General features: G+C 30.2%; 2 protein-coding genes across 2 annotated transcripts in view; one reads left to right on the top strand and one right to left on the bottom strand.

The window, feature by feature from the left end:
• Positions 1-20,761, top strand: part of LOC115890968 (ATP-binding cassette sub-family G member 1-like) — a 59,807-nt gene that overhangs the window by 11,618 nt on the left and 27,428 nt on the right. The window contains exon 2 of the mRNA XM_030911337.1: positions 13,951-14,068. Within this exon, the coding sequence (XP_030767197.1) occupies positions 13,951-14,068 (118 nt within the window). The remainder of the gene's footprint in view (positions 1-13,950; positions 14,069-20,761) is intronic.
• The window catches only part of LOC115890969, a 110,823-nt gene that overhangs the window by 64,724 nt on the left and 25,338 nt on the right, over positions 1-20,761 (bottom strand). The gene's annotated exons all lie outside the window — the stretch shown is intronic.

Raw genomic sequence — 20,761 nt, 5'->3', positions numbered from 1 at the left:
TACATAGTATCTGCGTATGAAATAAAGAATAGATATTGAAAAAGTTTTTAAAACTTGTTACAACCTTCTATTACTAATAGTTTTAGAGTTATACTGGTTTAAAGTTATCAGTATCCCGTACGCGCGCTGTAGAGTCGCCGCGCTATACATATACCGCCCGGCTGCATCACATTGTACGGCGCGGCGTGCTAGATGTGGCATTAATTTATGTTTTAGAGTAAATGTAGAAAATTCTTTATAAGTAATTATTTAATATCAGAGTGGCACATATGTAGATGTCGATTTAATATGACATATTTTTGTAATATTTTTTTATGAAAACATGATTACATTATTTTTATTACATAATAAGGACATATCCTGAAGTTTGCATAGGATTGAAAATCTTTTATTAAACTACGAATGTCTCCTTTTAATATATGTAGGTGTTATCATTTGTGTTTTCTGATTTTGCTCTTTATACCACTTACATAAAGATATAAACAAAAATCTATAGAGAGCATGGGCAACTAAAATTAGTCCTCGAATAGAACTGGAATATCATTTTTCATCTTACATAATTTTACAAGTATTTTCGACGTAATTATCTGTTTCCGTAAAAATGGCAAAAAGGCCTCCATTTCCAAAAAAAATAGCATAAATGTTAATTTCCCATGTAATAATTTAGGATTATTCCGTAATATTTCGCGAGCTTTTGAATAAATGACCAAGTGTGCTGTTATATAAATATGGTTTTGTTTTAAAGTTTGAGCTAAATCTACTAATCTTACCATCGAAGTATATATGGTATCACATTCGGTAGGTGGATTGTTTATAAATGGCAAGTATAATATTTTGGAAACAAAAGTGTCGTTGTCAACTAAAGTGTTGTTAAAATCAGTCCAGTTTAAAAAGTTACTTTTGCCATGCTAGATTACTTATTACTTGCCACGCTAGATTCTTTTTTTGATTTTTCTCTTCTTCGAATCTTATTCTTAGATTCTTTTCTATCCAACGTTATAGATTTTAATGAAGGATGTTGGGCTAGATAATATTTATTTGATCTCTAACTATAACAAAGTGTTGTTACAAATCCTAATAAGCATGGAACATTGTTAAAACTAAATTAACTTAAACCTAAAAACCAATAATACTTAATTATATGACTACAGTTGAATAAAAAGATATACATATGTATGTATGTATATCGCATTTAATATTAAATAAATATTTACTAAAAATAAATATACTTTCAATTAAAATGCAAAAAATTTACTAAAAGTAATTTTAACCTAGAATTAGAAATTAAAATATATGTGATTCACATGTATTTAATAGCAACATATTTCACATGATGTGAAATATATTTGAATGAATTATTGCTATCTATAACACAAAAACTATAATTACCTATTTAAAAAAAGCACAACATTTTTTTCACAAACAATAAAAGCGGGAAGAGATATTATAAAAATACTTATCTGTCAGTGAAAAATTCATCCAATATAGGTATAGTATGCTTTCTTAATTAAAAATGTCGTTAATTTAACCTTGATTTGTTTGGGATTATATAAAAAAACGTTGTGGTATTTAGCATCATATGCAAATAAATCGTCATATCCAGAAAGCTTTGCGACCTACATATAAAGGCGGATTCTGACGACACGCATACTTGGCAAGTACGCCAATATTTGCGTACTTGGCAAGTATACTATCTTTGTAAACAACATTTTTTGCAACAAGCTTGACGCTCAAGCTACGCGGCGAGCGACAAAAGCACAAGGAAACCACTTACATTGCATGGCAGGTATATCCCAATAACAAATTCTGTTTGTACAAGTACACGAGTCGTCAGAGTCGGTCTTAATAAAAATAAACTTTAATAAATAATAATAGAAATGTACGATTTTTGATGGTCATAAACGGTTATAAACTTTAATAAATACATACATATTTGATTTTTTATTAATTCAATAATTTTTTGATCTACATTTTTTGTGTCTCACGTATTAAAAGATTTACGGTAAATAAAAATAATTAATATTATTCTGGTTTATGAGAAATTATTCAGCCCTATTGGCAGAAGAATTACTGACTATGGATTTTAGAGAACATATCAATTTTATTAATTATCATATCAATTAATTAATTAAAAAAACTTATGAACATAGTTTACAACATAAGATACCTGTTTGTCTAGATGTTAATTTGTGATGTTTGCCCTTTTTCCTATTTTATCACATATCAAACACATTATTATAATATCAAAATCTCACATTTAACTAGTTTTCTTTTGTTATATAATATATTAATAATTGTTAATATAATATATTAACAATTATTAATTAAACAACAGCAACATCATCTTGCCTTTTTCCGCAGCATTTATGATAGTTTTTAAGTTACTTTTTAAGTTGGGTATTTTAATAAAAACTTATCATTTTCGTTAATAGTTTTCTGCAAATTAAACAGTCCATAACTAAATACTTTATAACGTACAGAATTTACTAAATTTCAAACTGCAGGTACAATGCACATAATCAGAAATAGGCTTATGGAACTTCGCGTTCGCCGTGCCACCAAATAAAATCGAATGGTGGTTCATACAGCCAAATAAAATAAAATAAGAATAAAATAAAATAAAATAAGAAAGTTGGTTATATGGGATACCGTACATGCGTTCATACAGCCAAATAAAATAACAAATAAAATAAGAAGTCTTTATCTTTTAACTTCTTGTTTTATTTTATGTGTTATTTTATTTTAAACGGCTTTGCGGACGCTTAATTCTAACCTACAAATATTTTCAGTTTGGATTTAATTTATTTTATAATTTCACATAAGTAAAATATATAATATAGTAGGCAACGAACAAATAAATATACTATAAATGGTAAAATTACTATAAACAATCGTAAAAGTTAACTTTTATCCGGCCTCATCGTACTGCGCATGAGCAAATATATATTTCTTATTTTATTTTATTTGCCTGTATGAACGCACACAAATAAGAATTCCTTATTTCTTATTTTATTTTATTCTTATTTTATTTTATTTGGCTGTATGAACCCACTTGAAGTCTCGGGGCGGCGAGGCCAGAGCGGTCTAGCGCGCGGCCTATTCGTAAATTTAATTTAGGATATATAGGATAACTAGAAAAGTATTAGCAATAGAAGATTGTACCAAGTTTTAAAAACTTTTTCAATATTTTTACTTTATTTCATACGCAGATACTATGTAAAAATTCCTTCAAATAAAAAAGTTTCTCGCTTACCGAAAATCATGATACAATAAAGTTAATGTTTGAAGTTTAATCCATTTTCCAAAAGAAAATACACTCACTATGAAACTTTAATTACTTCAGCTATAACCGCCTATGTATTCTCAATCGATTAAAAAAAAGAGTATGTGAATAAGTTGATTAGTTTAGGAGTTATCGCGTAGGAAAGGTAAAAAAACATGGTTATAAATTTTTGACAGATTTTTGACATTTTCCCAGATAAAAAATTTCTGACCCCCCCAAAAAAGTTGTAATTAGTCATTTCACATGCACAAAGCCCTAACTGATAATCCTGTATAGATATGATGTAGTTATACCTCCAAAAAATATTTTGACACATTTTCATATCGTTTTTACTCGACTATTAAACAAGACACACTTACTTTTTCTGGAGTTTTTCAACTTTTAGAGTAACTTTTCTGATTGTAAAATAACTTGTATTGCCTTTTTGTCTAAACCTGTAAACCTGCTACCTCTGGCTTTACTAAAATATTTCATTTCTATTGTCTTTATTTTGTTATACTTCTTTGACTTAATCTAAGGCCCTAAAATCTATTATTAAAATTTCATTATTAAAAATTCTTGCTATTCATTATAAGTAATGTATTTAAACAAAGCACAAGTAAATTAAAAAATCTTATTGTAGCTTCTTCATTTAAGAAACAAAAAACTAGCTGCATTTAATTACTATCAAGAAAAAAAAACATGCTATACAAGGTGAGTCTTAAATAAGTTTAAATATTTTTAGGGGTAGTATATTTCGACCCCAGAAACACGATTATGAGTTTATTTTTGCAAAAAAATTGAAAATTTGTAATTTTTAAAAAAAAATTTGGAAACTTTTTTAGTTTTTAGTTAAAAAATTGGCGCCGGGAGGCACGTATAGCCGCCCATACTAAAATATGTTAATATCTCGAAAACTGCGACTTTTACTGATTTTGATGTTATTACAAATTTTGTTGCAAATATTATTCCTAATCTTAACTTGAAATCCGCGTTTCGCTAGCTACTGTAATTTTGGAGTTACGATTTTTTAAAATTTTTAACCCCCTCCCATACCCCCTTACCAACCACTCTCCCCCACCAAAAACTAATGGCCAGATTCTCGGGTGCCACAGTATTTTTGTGCCAAATTTGGTTAAAATCGGTTTAGCAGTTTTTGAGTTATCGTGTTACAGACGACAGACAGACACCATGAAAATATTTTGTATTTAGGTTATTTATGACCCAAATAACTCATTTTGAGTGAAATTAAAAAAACTTTTTTTTGTCGATCTTAAAATAGCCTACCATACCTGTTGGTATGGTCGGCTAAAATCACAATTTCTTGATAATATGGCAGCCTAGGTAGTAGATTAAATTTACAAGAAAGAAAACTAAAAAAAATTCAGTGGCTCTCCAAATTTTTTTTTGTAATTTTTAAAGTAAAATAACTCGGTTATTTTGGGCTTATTTGAAAAACGGTAAAGAGAAAATATGTTTCTTTTATCGAGATCTACCAGCCCTGAAAATATTTGCACTTATTTAAGACTCACCCTGTATAATTTTAATAAATTAACGCATTTTGTACTTTCTTCTGAAAATTAAAAACTTACCTAAAGAAATATTGATTTTTATAATGACCCAGGAAGTGTTAATAACAATTATATCAAATTATGTTTAATTTAAAACAATTTGTAATCGAGAATTTTTTTTATTCTATGACAGGTTAGAGATTTATTCACCCAATTTACCTGCTATTTATTACCTATATACATAATTATATAGCGACGAAAATATTATAAATTAATATTTGCTCATTTATGCCCAGTAATAATTATCATTTCATTAATTATAAATTTCCACAAAATAATAATTAATTTTAGTTATATCTAGGGGTACCGCCAAGTCGAACACAGGCGTACCATCTTTTTCTCGAAAGTAGTAACGACAAATTATTATTTTGTTAATTCTTATTTTATTATAGCTATTAAAATTGAATATTACGTAAGTTAACCATAAGTAATTTCATATTTTCTACATAACGAGTTAATATAATTATATTTAAATAAATGTATGATAGAAATAATATAGGGTTTTCATTTCATATACTAAAAGTTTTTTTTGTTATGGCTCACTCTGTATATATCTAGCAATGTAGTGAATTTTAATGAAAGAATCGACCAATTATAAACAAATTCTAGCTAAAAATCATCCGTAATTTGCCATCTGGGGAAAAACATGCAAAAAAGCCAGTTCTTTTAAATTTTCAATATTCTACAGGGTGGCGCAACTCATTCGCCTGGGATGATTACACGAAAACGGAAAGATGTAGAAACAAAATATTTTAGAGGTATATGTGGGGAGACAATGTGTACAATTTAAAATTCTTTTGAAATATACAGGGTGTTTCAGAACTAAGATCCATGCCAAAGTTATATTTTTTCTTATGGAACACCCGGTATTTTATTTCATTTTTGGATTCGTGGGCCCAAAAAAGGCATTTATTATAAGTGTTAAATATGTTTAAAATCTTTAGTTTTTGAGATATTTAAAGATATTTAAATTTGCATGTTGCATGCTACAATAGAATAAACTTTTAACACCCTGTACATTACTTTTCAGAATTAATTCTTATACTGAGTTTAAATGTAGAGAAATAAACTTTACTGAAAAATGGTATTGGTTCCTTAAATTTATACAGGGCTATCAAAAGTTACTGATCTATTTTAAGGATATATTTTATATAAAAACTTTGTTATTTCAAATATAACACCCTGTATTTTTTAAATAAATTGAAGCAGATTCAAATGCTCTTTTCACTATATTAGGGTTTTTCTATACCTATCTAGCTCAGATTTTTGAATAAAAGCGATTTTTAAATAAAATTGTAATCAAGATGGCTGGTGTCGCCATGGCAATTTTCTTTGTGACAGTAACTATTTTCAAAGTCGACATTAGTTTATGGACATTATTATTTATAATTTAAAACAGTTTACTTAAATTTACCTACAATAATTTAATAAGTAAGTATTCATTATTTTATCAAGAAAAATAAAGCAGTATCTGCTGGCGAAACGAATAGATATTATGTTACTAGTGATATTATTTTGTGAGGAAAATTGCTTCTTGACCTCAAGGGCTTATACTCAAAGATATCCAAATAGAAATTTTCCTGATAAGAGTTTCTTTGAAAAACTTCTTGTCCTATTTCGCCTGGTAGTGTGGTTTATAAAAAAACTATTAGGCAGAAACCTGTCGTTGGAAGTGAAGAAAATAATTGGCTCGTAATTGGCTCTTTATATAGAAAATCCATGTATCTACAAGTCATCGTAAAATAATTCAAAGGCTACTTCTTCGTTTTTCTTGATAGAATAATAAAAACATATTTAATAAATATTATTTATTAAACTATTGTAGGTAAATTAAATAAAAGTAAACTGGTATAAATAAAGGAAATAAGTCCATAAACTAATTTCGATTTTGAAAATAGCTACTAACTGTCACTAGAAACTTGCCATGAAAACACTAGCCATCTTGATTACAATTTTATTGAAAATCGCTTTTTAGTCAAGATCTGAGCCAGATAGGTATAGGAAACCCTAATATAGTTTGAAAGAGCATTTAAATCTGCTTCGACTTATTTAAAAAAATACATAGTGTTGCATTTGAAATAACGAAGTTTTTATGTAAAATAAATATTTAAAATAGACCAGCAATTTTTGATACCCCTGTATATATTTAAGGAAGGAATAACGTTTTTCTGTAAAGTTTATTTCTCTACCATTAAACTCAGCACAAGAACTAATTCTTTTTCGATATTGAGATATCTTTCGATATCTCAAAAACCAGAGATTTTAAACATATTTAACCCTTATAATAAATATTTTTTTTTGGGTCCAAGAATCCAAAAATGAAATAAAATACCGGGTGTGTGTGTTCCATAAGAAAAAATATAACTTTGGTATGGAACTTAGTTCTGAAACACCCTGTACATTTCAAAATAATTTTAAATTGTGCACATTACCTCCCCACATATACCCATAAAATGTTTTGTTTCTACATCTTTCCGATTTCGTATGATCAACCGAGGCGAATTAGGTGCGCCACCCTGTATATTTAAAATATTTATTTTAAAATGTTCGCATATGTTTCAGAAAAAAATAGAAACCCAAATCTGACACATTTTTTCTTTAAGAACAGCGGACCACTCTGTATATGTAGTCCCTGGATTTATATAAATCAAAATATTTATAGCGGTAACACTGAAAATAATATGAAATTCCATGTAGGTAACAAGGAAGTAATTCTTTTATGCATCACTGCACATTATAGTTGTAATTTGAAGCAAGTTGTGCAGGAACTAGAAAAAGAAAATATATTCAGCATAACCAATCTTGGGTGTTTTGACCTTTCAAATTTATTTCAGTGTCTAAATTATACTTACAAATCTATTATTGAAATTATTTAACTAAAAAAAAACAAATACCTAAATGTTGCTAAAGTTTAGGCAACTTTGTTATTTTTTTCCATAGCAACTGTTAAAATTGCCTTATATCTATCAAAAATAGTAGATAAAATAGTACTTTAACCGCAAGGGTAGATTAAATGATACTTTAACAGCGAGGATAGGTTAAAAACTTTATTTCTTCTCGCACGTTTTTTAATTGCTTCCATTTTTGAAGATTTTTGTATTCCTTTTCATAAGTTATTCGGGATTCAAATGGAAGTACTTTGGATATGGCGTTTGTCGCCTCAGCCTAAATATCTGTTGGTGATTTACTTATTTCGTTTTGAGCCATTTCCATTTCAATTCAATCAGCAATCGACACGAAAGAGAATTAAAAATATTGACTCAAAACTGACTAAAGAGACAGCTTTATTTATTTGTCAAATTACATAGAAACCAACGCCAACCCAGCACAATATTTTTTCTACTCGTAATAAATTCCTTGAAATAATAATTTCTGAATATTTTTTAAAACGTAACTCGCTATGGAAAAAGGTATTGTTTTATACACGACGATAAAATTGCATTATTGTCTCCCGAAATTAATTCACTCGCGATTTCATCGCTCGTGAATTAATTTTTTTGGTAGACGATAAAATACCATTTTATCGTCTTGTATCAAAAAATACCTAAAAATTTTCTAGAAAAAAATCCAAACTATATATTCCATACTCGATGAATATGACTCATAATTTTGTGTACCTAAATCTATAAAAAATATATAACATACAAGCCCTAATCACTTCATCTGCGTGATCGGTGTTTTAGTTTTTAATTATTAACTCTATGGTTTTAGTACATGCGACAGAGATGGATATAAATGACGGGTTGTCAGACAGAGAGGGAAAATAAAAGGCGGCATTCAGTGTTGCCGGTTTTTATGTTTGTAGGAAACTGTGTGTAGAAAAAAATAAACTATTTTAAAAACTTTCATTACTACTGAAATGAAGATAATATATCTAAGCTAAATATAATCTACTAGCGTGTACCAGCGACTTCGTTCGCGTCGAATTAATCATTTGTAATGGACATGAAAAAGCAAAGCAAGAATTTCCATTAACATACAAACTGGATAAAAATTTCTCACATTTATGTCAGCATGAGAAAAAACAATATGGCGATATTATTATATAACTTGGTAATATTTGAGGGGTAGTTTCATCTCGTTGGAATTTGACTTTCGAAAAATCCGTTTGCCAAAAATAAGCTTTTTATGAGAAGCAGTTTAAGCAGAATCGTGGTTAAGAAATTACCCAACTTTTTGGAACACCCTGTATGATTTTAAAAAAAAATCAAAATATGTAAAAAACCAAATAAATTATGCTTGTCCAAGACTCGTTTTCCCGAAAGACTAACCATTTTTTAAATAACAAATATTGTAATATTTGAGGGGCGTTTTCACCATCTTGGAATTTGAGATTCGAGAAACCCCTCCTTATCGAACCTCTACACCCCACAGTCAATCCGTTTGCCAGAAATCAGCTTTAAACGTCAAGCAGTTTAAGCAGAATCGTGATTACTCAATGGTCATATTTTATGAAACACCCTGTATAAATTTATAAAAAATCTTAAAATATGTAAAACAACAAAATAAAATATACGTGTTTAAGAGTTTTTCCGAAAAACTCACCGGTTTTTAAATAAAAAATATTTTAATATTTGAAGGATAGTTTCACCCCCTTAGTATTCGAGTTTCGAAAAATCCCTTCTTATCGAACCTCTACACCCTAAAGTCAATCTGTTTTCCAAAAATCAGCCTATTACGTCAAGCGCTTTAAGCAGGATCGTGATTAATCAATGACCAGGTTTTTTGAAACGCCCTGTATACATTTTTAAAAAATGTTAAAATATGTAAAAAAACAAAATAAAATATACGTGTTTAAGCGTTTTTTCGGAAACTTGACCGTATTTTAAATAAAAAATATTGTAATATTTGAGGGGTGGTTTCACCCTCTTGGAACTGGAATTTCGAAAAATTCCTTTTTATCGAACCTCTAAAAAATATATCCACCCCCTTAGAATTCGAGTTTCGAAAAATCCCTTCTTATCGAACCTCTACACCCTAAAGTCAATCTGTTTTCCAAAAATCAGCTTTTTACGTCAAAAGCTTCAAGCAGGATCGTGATTAATCAATTACCAGATTTTTCCAACCTGTATGCCAAAATTGAGCTTCTTACGTTAAGTGGTTTGAGCAGGATCGTGATTAATCAGTATGTCAGTCACTTAAGGATTTTATATATTAGTATAGATTAGATCTGTAGTAAAATGAGTAAATAATTGTGAAAAATAAAGTTCTAACCCCAGATGCAACATTTTTCATTAATCCCTACTTATTCGAGTTGAAATTTTGATGCAAAATCCGGCAATACCGCATAGAAGAAATGTATCAACCCAACTTTTATCTTTTTTTAATACATTTGATTTTCCATTATTCCAATTAAAAACCAAGCCACGCAGTTTCGATGGCCAGATCGGTATATTTTTCTTAGAGGAATCTAGAAACATAATTATTTTTCTCTGATGATCCATTCTTTATTCTAAAATCCAATTACATAACAACTTTCTCGTGGAACTATGTTGTTTACAACCTTCCAATATAATCATTTCCGATGGTCTATAGTTTTTGGCTTGAAGAGAAAGCTCGAGATAAAAAATTAACAAACTTTAAGTTATTGGCTTGGTACATTCCATCCGTGTGTTGCCACCGGCACGTATACAAATACACGAAAATAAAAATAAAAAAGCAAATATTTTGATATCTTCAGAAGGTCTAACTTGTATTATAAATTATTTATTATTCCATCTAAAAAACTTTTTAGATGAGTTCAACTACGGTGGCGAGCATAGTTTTACGTACCGGTTTTGCTAGTGGGGCATAATTGGGGCTATTTCGGCTATAACAAAATTTTTAAAGGAACATAATTATAATTTTAGAAGATGTTCATAAAAAAATTAAGCACTAGTTGATTAAAAAAAAGTATACCATTAATATTGCAAATTATATCTTCTCATCTCATAGTATGTATTTAGTATGTACTCATAGTATGTGCTCATAGTATGTATGTCATAGTATGTGCTCATAGTATGTGCCTATTTAACTTTTTGATTATGTAATGAGCATTGTTTACTTACTTGTTTGGTCGAACTGCTTGAATCCATTTTTGCTTTTCATCAAATCGTTGTGAGAAATTATGAAGCTATAAAATGTTGTTTTGGGAGAGTTGAATATCCGGGAAAGTTGAGTTATTGAATGTTATTGCACCCAACAACGCCCTAATTATGCTCTCCTTTACGCGTTAACACCTTTTCGGCAATTTTATTAACATTTGAAATCGTCACAACACGAAGCCTAGTTCAGGTTCTTTTTCACTTAGTTTTTACTACCCGAAACAGCGTTACATCACACCAACCTCGTACGTGAGTGTTTTTAGTTTCTGCACTAGTAAAAAATCAAATACTTAAGTATTATGACTTTAATATTATTAAATTAATAATGATATTAGTAAAAAATGTCTATACCTATGTGGCGGATTCATCTATCCAAAAAAATCCTTATAGGTTTTTCGCCACTGCACTGCAAGAAAAATCTACAAAATAAAATAGTTATTTTTGGTAAACACTTCTGCGTTAAACCCAGGGGCGGGAAAGTGAAATAGCAAAAGCGGTTTCACCGTTTCCACGGAAATCTCAAATAAAATAGTTCCAGCCCTAGCCACTAGGTGGTAGTGCAATTAATTTTTAGGTTAAGAAGTTGCTACTAGTTATTGCCAGATGGCGATAAATCAGATTTTTTTTGTAGTTTCCATAGTTTCCCACGGCCATTGTCATATTATTGTCAAATTCTCAAAAAATATTGTCGTTGTCATAGCGCCAATCATAATATTATCAAATAAATGATTATCAAAACGTTTTTCAAACTATAATTTGTTATATGTGTTTTAATTAGACAATTCCTTTTGTTTCTGGCCCTAAAAATATAATGTAAGTCTTTTATTTTTGCCATCATTTAAGTACCTATTTATATTTACTCCATTTACAAAACTTTGGGCGTATTACGTTGGTCTTGTTTTATTATAATAAACGATGTTTAAATATTTGACTTATAAATAAGAACTTTAAATAATAAATAATATTTCACATGTTTGGCTTTAATTTTATTTAATAATTATTGTATAAATTATACTGTAAAATCTTATTTTTTACACATCACAACGATACTTGTTATTAGTATTGTTGAATTTGTGTAAAAAATAAGATTTAATAATTAAATTTAATTATTTTAGAGTAAAATTCAATAAATACGCTCATTTAAAAAGCACGCGCTTCGATCCATTTAAAACAAGCCCTACTCAATAGATGGCGCCACTTCTGTAGGGCCATTTTTCAGTATGGCAGAGTCCATTCTTTTTCTAGCTAGGTATATTCTTTGGTTAAACCTAAACGGACGCTGCTTGTCAGAAGTTGTGTTTACAGTAATAAAAATTTGCCTAACAAAGAAAAAAATGCTTAACGTTTCGGAAAATTTTCTCTTTCCGTCGTCGAAAGCAAAAAAATTTAAAGAATCAAGAAAAAAACTATTTAAAATATTTAAATTGAACTATTCGAGAACACTTTACTTTTTAAAACAGATACGTCTACAAGAAATCGTTGACGTTCTGTTAAAATGACATTATATTAAGTTAAACTTCAAAATTAACAATTACTACCTGATAATTACTTAATAAGGTAAAACCAAAAAGCCCAAACTTTCTGTATGATTATTTTTAAATTTCACGTATGTTTATTTATGTAATGTTCTTTAACATCTACAGATGCATGAGCAATACATTTATTTTTATTAGATTGAATTAAAAAAGCCTCTTTTATTTTTCTTTTAGAGGCTATCGCTTCTTTCATTATAATTTTGGCGTTATTAAAATTTATTCTGTACCCTGTGTCCCATGAATGCTGACAAATCTTAGATTTGTGAAAATCTCCCTTTCTTAAACAATTTTTATGTTCTTTAATTCTAACATTTAAGGGTCTAGATGTTTCACCAATGTAAAATTTATAGCATTCGCAGGGTATTTGGTATATTACCTTATGTTAAATACCTTCAGAAATGTTTACCAAAAATAACTATTTTATTTTGTAGATTTTTCTTGCAGTGCAGTGGCGAAAAACCCATAAGGATTTTTTTGGATAAATGATATTAGTATTATTTCAATGCGATATATCGACATAAAGGGTGCCGGGCCTGCATAAAAGACTTTATACACAGCACTTCTGATTTCTGTTTGAAAAAAATATATTTTTTCAAACGTCACAAAAGTATTAGTTTATGCGACGTGATTGACAATATAAAAAAGTCATTTTAAGACCTAGGCATAAAAATAAGGCACTTTTATGCCTAAAGCTTCATTCAGAACCTCGAAATCAGTTATATGAGTAAATTAGTTTGTTCACCTAATTTTAATGTAAGCATTCAGAACGTCATAATTAGTCGTAGTAATTTTCAATTAGTGGAAAAAGTTAACAACCTTTTGACTTTTCCCAAAGACTTTTCCACTAATTATACTTCAAAATTTGCGAGGAATGTCATTTTGGCCTTTGATTATCACCCGTCAAGAAAAAGTTTGGTTAGAAATCAAAAATTTATTGTTTTATAAGCTAAATATTATGCTTTCTCTATGGATACAACAGACTACCGCAAGCTGTTGCTAGGATATTTTATTAATTTTAAATGTGTTTTTTTCGACATTGCGAATGATCGTAAACTAAAAAGTATAAAGTGTAATTGAAACCACTAATTTATTCCACTAATTGGGAGGTTCTGAATGAAAGCATAAAAGTACGAAAATATATTATTAAACTGACATAAAGTGTCAAATTCAATTAGCCGTAACCATAGTTTATTGATATAACTATAATTACTTACAAGTTACTTCTTTTAAATATTTTTTATAATTTGGGTAAATTATTAAAATTGTTAAAAAAACCATTTATTACGTTTGAAAAAAATACCATGTTCTATTCGGAGTAAAAATGACTTTTTTGTCTCCCCTGTAATGTCGTCAAACGTACAGCCTCGCCACAAGAAGTATCATTTTTACTCCAAATAAAACAATATACTATTTCCCAGCTATAAAAACACTGTTGAAAAAATAATTCTGCAAAGAATAATCATAGTTTACTTTTCTTACTTTTCCTATTTTTTTTTCAGGTTGGCGGCAGCTGTTAAAGTCGGTAAATGGGATTTTTCGTTCTGGAGAACTAACGGCCATTATGGGTCCCTCGGGAGCGGGAAAAAGCACCCTTTTAAACATACTGGCCGGATACGTGTAAGTAGGTTTGCATTTTAACCCTTCATCCATTCACTTATGCACTTGCGTGGTCTTTAATATCCTTTCCTCAAACGTAAATTTGTCTAAAGACGTTTTGCACTTAGTGCAGTTATTCCCTGTCCATTGCTGCGAAGAAACAAACCTAAAAATACCGAAAAAATATAGTAAAAAATATTATACAGGATGACTCTTATATAAGAACGTTGAAATTTTTCTTGGCATTTTACGGATTTAAAAAAAATAGTACGACTGATACTTTTTAGTACCACACCTTCATTTTTTTAAGATTTTATGCAATTCGTTTTCCCCTGATGCCTTACAATGTTGCCACCTCCTACGTTACCTACACATTCTACGTATTTGTATGTTTATACAGTAATTTTATTTTTCTGTAGTAAAATTTACAAAAATCAGTGGTATTGCTAATAATTCTAGAAAACCGTACTGTATACTCTGTTTTTTTTCTCAGGTAAGATTTCGACAGACGATGACAGAAGAAAAGCAGATAACGTCCATACCAATCTATTTATTTTACTAAAAAAAGTTCCTAATATTTTTTTAAGTTAACTATGGATGGGTTTAAATCACGGGTTTAAATATAAATCCGTCATGCATCGTCTCTTGTTGTTTTTAACCAGTTTTATTGGTTTACTTCAAAAATGACAGATCATATTTCAATTTGATTGGTTTGACGGAACGATGAACGACAAACGGACGCTGATGCGTATGAACTCGCCTTTAGATTTTTGAGAGTTGTCAAAGTCCTGCCAAAATATAGGTTATAATTTTGATAGGTTATAATGAAGATGATGCATTTTGATTCGTGTTATTACGTGTGTTTTGTGTCTTTTGAAGTCAAGTGAAGGAAAAATCAAGGGGATATATAACTGCCCAGGCAGAAAGTCTTAAACACCAATAAAGTTACCATCAATAAAGTTTGTATACCATCTCGTCATAGATAAGTGCGTATATGGTACAAGAATCGAACTAAACATAATAATATACTAAAAACTGAAGTAGCTGTAAAATAACGACATCACACGATAGGTAAATAATGAATTTTAGTACTGCAGAAAAATAACGTCAAAAGGTACTGGTTTAAAAAAATTAAGATTAAAGTTAATTAATTAACCTTTAAGGTATAAAATTCCGTAAGTTGTTATTATTAATAAAATAGTTTGTTTTATTTATGTTGTTTTATTTATTCCTGTGGAATATTACAAATTTGTATTTGTACATAAGTTATATTGATAAATATAATAATAAATGAGGGACGTTTCTTGAAGCTTGAAAGTAAGAAATAGTTCTTTTTTATTTTTTTAGTATGTGGTGTTTTGTTCTTGTTTGTTTTGTATTAACACATGCCATTTTTTTAAATAAAATAACTCGTTTAAATTTGTTAGTTTTATACAGTTTTTTTTCACAATATTTTGAAGTAATCACTTGTCACTCAAATTTTAAATATATTAATTTCCCGCTATGCTTTCCAATTGTACGAACTTATTTCTTTGTAAAATAAAATAAACTAATCATTTCAAAGATATTGTCGTTGGACAGACTAGTTATTTTTTGGGACACACTAATACCTTTTTAGACTTATTTTCAACTAAACTCAAATAATGAAAAATCTTAAACAATTATTACAGATTCTCTCATCGCTATACCACCTAATACTAAATAAACTGTCGAATACGAAGTCGAAACTGTCGAATATTACGAAGTATTTTCGATTAAATATAGCATATATAGTTATTATAGGTCATTGGGGATTTTTGCTTGGAAAAAAGTCCGGAAGTTTTGCAACTTTGCAGGTTTATAGGTTTTGGGGTCCTAACTAAAATCCATAAAATGCACATTTCCAGACTTGCCACCGGCGCCGCCATCTTGCCAAGATGGCGCCCAAAATCGGTATTTTGTGAATATCTCGAAAACTATGCGTTTTTCGCGAAAATTTGAGGAGAGCAAAATTAACGAAAATTAAATTTCCTATAAAAAGGTTTTATGAAAATTTTCGCTAAAGTCAACTGTTTAGGCACAAAATCCCTGAATATTTTACAATTTTGCGTAAAATATGATATATTATGTATAGTCGATTTTCCGAAATCAAATGTCGATTAGGGTTCACTAAAACTAGTTTTAGTTTAGTTTCTTCAATTTTGTCATAAAACAGTGGTGTATCATTAATTCGCTCATTAATTTATGAATAATTAATTTTAATTATTGAAAATGTGTACTTGTTTCCACACCACCCAAGAGGTAAAGTATATGGCGCGTTTATTTTAACGTGGTCTCCCCGGAGGCCTACTCCACTAGATAAATTAAAAACTTTAACTTATTTGCACAAGTCCGACGGATCTGGCTCATTGATGTCAAAGTCGATCGTGTCTGCTGTGCTGGGCTCATCAGGCTGGTCTTTCAATTCGTCCAACTCTTCATCTTCAGCCGCCAGAGGGATATCTACAGGCAAGTCTGACTCCTCTTCATCGGATTTGTCGAGTGACACTTCAGTGACGTTGTCACAGGATTTCCCATTGCAGTATGCACAAATCATTGAACATTTTAATCCTGCTTTTCTGCATCCGCAGGCTTTACCATAGTTGTTGGTTTTACATTTATAGGATAAAAATGCCAATAGGGATATTCGAGCTGGATCTTTCAACATTGTGACTGGAGTAATGCCTATTTTTGTTTTCTTCCAACCCCATTCTTCGGCATCTTTGGTACAACCAGACCAATGCTGAACCTGGTGGTAAGTTCGCAATGAATGCTGTCCAGCACGACAATTAATTATTCATAAATTAATGAGCGAATTAATGATACGTCACTGTTTCATGACAAAATTGAAGAAACTAAACTAAAACCAGTTTTAGTGAACCCTAATCGACATTTAATTTCGGAAAATCGACTATACGTAATATATCATATTTTACGCAAAAAACCGTTTTTATGGAAAATTTTATTCTCTTTAATTTTGCTCTCCTCAAATTTTCGCGAAAAACGCATAGTTTTCGAGATATTCACAAAATACCTATTTTGGGCGCCATCTTGGCAAGATGGCGGCGCCGGCGGCATGTCTGGAAATGTGCAATTTATGGATTTTAGTTAGGGACCCCAAAACCTATAAACCTGCAAAGTTTCAAAACTTCCGGACTTTTTTTTTCCAAGCAGGCTCCTTTTTTGATCCCCAATGACTGAACTATTATTTATATCAACAAAATTAACCTTCATAACAACCCTTAAGAGACATAGACTAACGCTTTGCCGTTCAAAATATTCTAATAAAGTTGCGATGAGGTTTTTTTACAGCTATTAAGCTATCTTGTACCCACTTCGCACTAAGAGAGGTTCTAAAAAGAACAATGTTCGACTTCAAAATCTACTAGTAAACATTTTTAAGCTTAAAGTATCACAACACAATTCATTTAAATCAAAAACTCGTAATACAGAACTAAAGTGTCAAAACGAATGACAATTTCAGGAAATAAATAAATAAATGTGACAACTTGACATTTTTTACAGCAGAGCTGCCACCTGAATCCCCAGCGGGAAATTTAAATTCCAGTTAGCCAGCTCGGCGCCCAATATATCCATGGTTGGCAACAATGAATTTAAAAATCGCGCCCTCGATTACGTAACTAAAAATTTAGTTGGTAACGAATATACTCGTGAATGTTTTTGCACATAATAGTACGAGAGCTAGCAACGTCGGAAAAACAAGTATTTTAAGACGTCTGGCTCTTTTATATATTTTTTACTATGCTCTCTAGAACAGCATGCGGCTCATTTGGCTGCCGGTAAACGTTGCGTTCCCTACTGCGCATTGAAAGAAGATCCTATATTTTTATTAGTCCTTTAAATTCTAGTATTGAATATAAATAGAACATATCTCCATAGCGCAGTGCGTAGAGTTTCCGACCACGAACCGATGATTCCAATGACTAAAGAATATAAGGACATGTAACGCCTATATACGGGCTGCAGCAGAATCTGTGACCTTAGACGCCTTTTCTTTTGGTGGCAAACAATGAGTCATCAGCTGGCCACCAGTGACAATTTTAGCAATTTTTAATAGTTTGTGACTTTGTATAAACTTTATTACAATACTGATTAGTTGTTCAGCTTTCAAATGTAAAAGAAGCAGTAACAAGAAAGAGCCAGGAGTTACGTTTCATAGGTAAATAAACAGTCCGCTCCACCTTTTTAGCGTTTTCTTAAATTTTCTTATTGAATTGGATAATTATTTTTCTGATATTATATGTAGGTACTTGATGTGTGCTATATGTCGATACTAGTTTTGTACCTTTTGTTAACATTTTAATACGTTTTTTTCGTAATTAATTAGTATGATGCCATCGCCTACACCATAGGCGTAGTCAAAACATTTATCAAAAATATAAATATCCCTTCACCTAGCTAAGTTAAGAAAAAAATATGACTACGGCACTGTTTGGTGCCATGGTAACAATTTGCTCTCGGGTGTTATTTGTCCTTGAATTCTTTAGTCATTGGATGATTCAGAGTTCGAATCTGGGTCAGGGCAAAGACTTTTTTATTTTATTTTCGTTTATATTCTGATAGTAAAGTATTAAATATTTATTTTTTTGAATTACCAGAATTATTTAATACTTTACTATCAGAATATAAACGAAAATAAAATAAAAAAGTCTTTGCCCTGACACGGTTCGTGGTCGGAAACTCTACGCACTGCGCTATGGAGACATGTTCGATTTATATTCAATACTAGTATAGGACTAAATTAATAAAAAATATATAAACTTCTTCCGATGCGCAGTAGTGAACGCAACAGGTATCCGCAGCCAAAGGCGCCGCATGCTGTTCCAGAGAGCATAGTAAAAGGTATATTAACGAGAACGAGCCAGACGTCTTAAAATACTTTCTCGGAAACGTTGCTAGCTCTTAGACTATAACTCATTATCTACTGTATAAACTCACAACGACGTGAAAAAAAAGGATTTTTGTCTTTACGGGAAGGTAGTTATTTAATCATTTCCCGCAATTAGCCATTAGTGTCCTTGATATATCGTGGAATACGGGTATGTCAGGTAGGTAAATATTTTTACGGTACTTTACGAATAATTACGAATTGCATCACACTGCAAACGTAAAAAATCAGCGATATATCACCTTTGTCGTTACGTCATCGCAGTAACAGCAACAAAAAAGTGAAAAGGCATTACTTTGCACATTTGCAAGTCGGTTAGTTAAATAAAGAAATTTTTAATCGAAGAATATCTTGTAGAGGTGTTAAATATTTACTCTCAAGGAGGTTAAATATTGTCTTTCATGTCTTCATTAATGTTTTCAAGCTGAATTTGTTGAAAGAGACCAGAGGCTGCAAGGCATTTTTTTAATTTAAATAATTTCAATGACTAAATTCATTTGATTTTAAGTCATTTTTCGAAAGCTGGTTAAGGACAAGCAGGAAAGACATTAAACGATCAAACCTATTTTTCCAAGACTCCTTGATTAAAAATTAGTGTTTTTGGTACAGCCATGGCACTCTAGATTGAAATTTAAAATACGATTTTTTTAAAGCAAGAATTTCAAAAGTTGTTATATGATATGTCATTCTATTCAGAGTGTCTTTTCTATCGAATAAAGATATAATTCATACACATGGCTTGACTTGAAACAAAATGAATTAAGTCAAAGACTTAAAATTTAAAACATTTAAACTCCATGTTGAAACGGACTTAGAGTTATTTTTTATACAAGACGATAAAGTGGTATTTTATTGTCGACCGAAAAGATTAATTCACGAGCGATGAAATCGCGAGTGAATTAATTTCGGGAGACGATAATGCAATTTTATCGTCGTGTATAAAACAATATTTTTTTCCATAGTGAGTTACGTTTAAAAAAATATTCAAAAATTATTATTTCAAGGAATTTATTACGAGTAGAAAAAATATTGTGCTGGGTTGGCGTTGGATTCTCTGTAATTTGACAAATAAATAAAGCTGTCTCTTTAGTTGTCAGTTTTGAGTCAATATTTTTTAATTCTCTTTCGTGTCGATTGCTGATTGAATTGGAGGCAGAAATGGCTCAAAACGAAATAAGTAAATTACCAACAGATATTGAGGCTGAGGCGACAAACGTCATATCCAAACTACTTCCATTTAAATCCCGAAAAAACGAAAACGAATACAAAAATTTTCAAAAATGGAAGCAATTAAAAAACGTGCGAGAAGAAATAAAGTTTTAACCTATCCTCGCTGTTAAAGTAACATTTAATCTACCCTTGCGGTTTAAGTACTATTTTATCTACTATTTTTGATAGATATAAGGCAATTTTAACAGTTGCTATGGAAAAAAGTTATAAATCGTTTTGATTTTGAAATTACTTAAGATTTAAGCCTTTTTGAAAGTGACTTGTTGCAGCTCTGGAAGAAACGAAATTTTATTGTTAGATTTATTAGTAGAGAGTGTATAAAAGAAAATCCGGCCAAAATACACGGTCCAATTCGGTTGTAGGTTTAGATCGATTTAGTCGAATTGAAATGAAAAATTGGGTCCTGTGTAGGCTTGTCAACTGATAATTGTAAATCTGGTTCGATATGGATGAGCAAACCATACATTATTTTTTATTAGGTCACTTTTTAGCCCATATTTGTCTCTCTAGAATAATAGGTCATGATTATAGAGGGCATGATCGATTTTTTTTACTTT

The sequence above is a fragment of the Sitophilus oryzae genome, unplaced genomic scaffold, assembly GCF_002938485.1.
Source record: "Sitophilus oryzae breed Bouriz unplaced genomic scaffold, Soryzae_2.0 scaffold_942_pilon_pilon, whole genome shotgun sequence".
NCBI classification, from domain to species: domain Eukaryota; kingdom Metazoa; phylum Arthropoda; class Insecta; order Coleoptera; family Curculionidae; genus Sitophilus; species Sitophilus oryzae.
Note: the sequence above shows the minus strand (reverse complement) of the source record. Positions and strands in the feature narration are given on the sequence as shown.